The sequence below is a fragment of the Herpailurus yagouaroundi genome, unplaced genomic scaffold (assembly GCF_014898765.1).
Source record: "Herpailurus yagouaroundi ecotype Mexico unplaced genomic scaffold, PumYag 220, whole genome shotgun sequence".
Lineage (NCBI taxonomy): Eukaryota > Metazoa > Chordata > Mammalia > Carnivora > Felidae > Herpailurus > Herpailurus yagouaroundi.
This window is the reverse complement of record NW_024412451.1, coordinates 2,659,055-2,660,640: the sequence shown is the minus strand read 5'-3', so window position 1 is coordinate 2,660,640 and position 1,586 is coordinate 2,659,055. Positions and strand designations below refer to the sequence as shown.

The 1,586-nt window shown below is 58.2% G+C and overlaps 1 protein-coding gene across 4 annotated transcripts in view; it reads left to right on the top strand.

Annotated features, from left to right (window-relative positions):
• The window catches only part of EML2 (EMAP like 2), a 25,530-nt gene that overhangs the window by 16,146 nt on the left and 7,798 nt on the right, over positions 1 to 1,586 (top strand). For all 4 annotated transcript variants that reach the window (XM_040457429.1, XM_040457430.1, XM_040457431.1 and 1 more), the window contains 2 exons: positions 675 to 829; positions 983 to 1,108. In XM_040457429.1, the coding sequence (XP_040313363.1) occupies positions 675 to 829; positions 983 to 1,108 (281 nt within the window). The remainder of the gene's footprint in view (positions 1 to 674; positions 830 to 982; positions 1,109 to 1,586) is intronic.

The following is a 1,586-nucleotide window of genomic DNA, read 5'->3' as shown; positions in this document are numbered from 1 at the left end:
GATGGGAGGATGGAGGGAGGGAGGGAAGGATGGATGGATGGATGGATGGATGGATAATGGATGGGTGAGTGGGTACATGGGTGGGTGAGTGGATGGGTGGGTGGGTGGATAGATGGATGGATGGGTGGATGGATGGATGGATGGATGGATGGATGGATAGATGGATGAATGGATGGAAGGATGGATGGATGGATGGATGGATGGATGGATGGATGGATGGATAGATGGATGAATGGATGGTTGGGTAGATTGATGGGTGGGTACATGATCAGATAGGGGGATGGATGGATCGATCGATTGGATGGGTGGGTAAGTGGGTGGATGGATGGATCGGACTGGATGGGTGGATGGATGGATGAGGGGGTGAGTGGGTGGGTGAGTAGATAGGTAGATAGATGGACGAACAGACCAGTAGGTAGATGAGTGGATGAATGAATGGGTGAGTGGGTGGGTGGATCAAAAGTGACTGGGTAGATGTTAGTCAGATGGTTTAATGGATGGATGATAAGGTATTTGAATAGATGGGCAGTGGGCAGGTGGGTGGAAGGGTGGATAGAAAGGTGAGTGAGTGGTTGAATGTAGGATTGAGAGTTGGAGGTGTTTCAGGGGTCAGTACAGGGACAGCTCCCCCATGCTGATCCCTGCTCCCTGGCCACCCCTCTTTGCCCCCACAGGTGGGAACCGCATCACACAGGCGGTGCTGGGTGCCCACGATGGCGGTGTGTTTGGGCTCTGCGCCCTGCGGGACGGGACGCTGGTGTCCGGAGGGGGCCGTGATCGACGGGTGGTCCTTTGGGGTTCCGACTACAGCAAGCTGCAGGAGGTAGAGGTGAGGAGGGGGACAGCCTCGTGTGAAGGTGAGGGGACCTCCTCCCATCCCCCCCACCCCGGCTCCTAACGGACCCTCCTCTCCCCAGCTTGTTTTCCCTCACCCCTTCTCTGCCTGTGCCCTACACTCATGTGCCCTCAACCTCACCCTCAGGTCCCAGAGGACTTCGGTCCGGTGCGCACTGTGGCTGAGGGTCGGGGAGACACACTGTACGTGGGGACCACCCGCAACTGCATCCTGCAGGGCTCTGTCCACACAGGCTTCTCATTGCTCGTCCAGGTGAGCGATTCTCCTGCACCTGCCCTCCTCCTAATTTCTCTCCTCTTCTCTTCCCACTTCCTTCCATTTCTCCTCACCTCCCCACCCCATCCCTTGGCCTGACAAACTCCACTCACCTTCCCTTTTACCTGCTCCCACCCCGTAAACCCACCCCTGTCCCAGGACCCCTGCCCCAGAACCCCCCTGCTCCAGCAGCCAACGAGTTACCCGCTGGCACAGCAGAGGGTCCCCAGGACCCCGCCGCAGCCGGGCCACCCCCTGTCCTTCTGATCAGGGTGGTGTCCATTTCTGTTGGTAAGTGTCCTGGCAGGTCGTCACCTGGGCCACATGCACCTTGGGCCACACACCTCCTGAGATCTGGGAAGGCCCTTTGGAGTGGGCCTGTGTTTCTTCTTGCAGCTCACATGTTCGCCCCTTCGTCCTGGAGTGCCAAAACCCTATCCACACCCAGTTAACACTCCAGCGCCCCTCCCCCCCT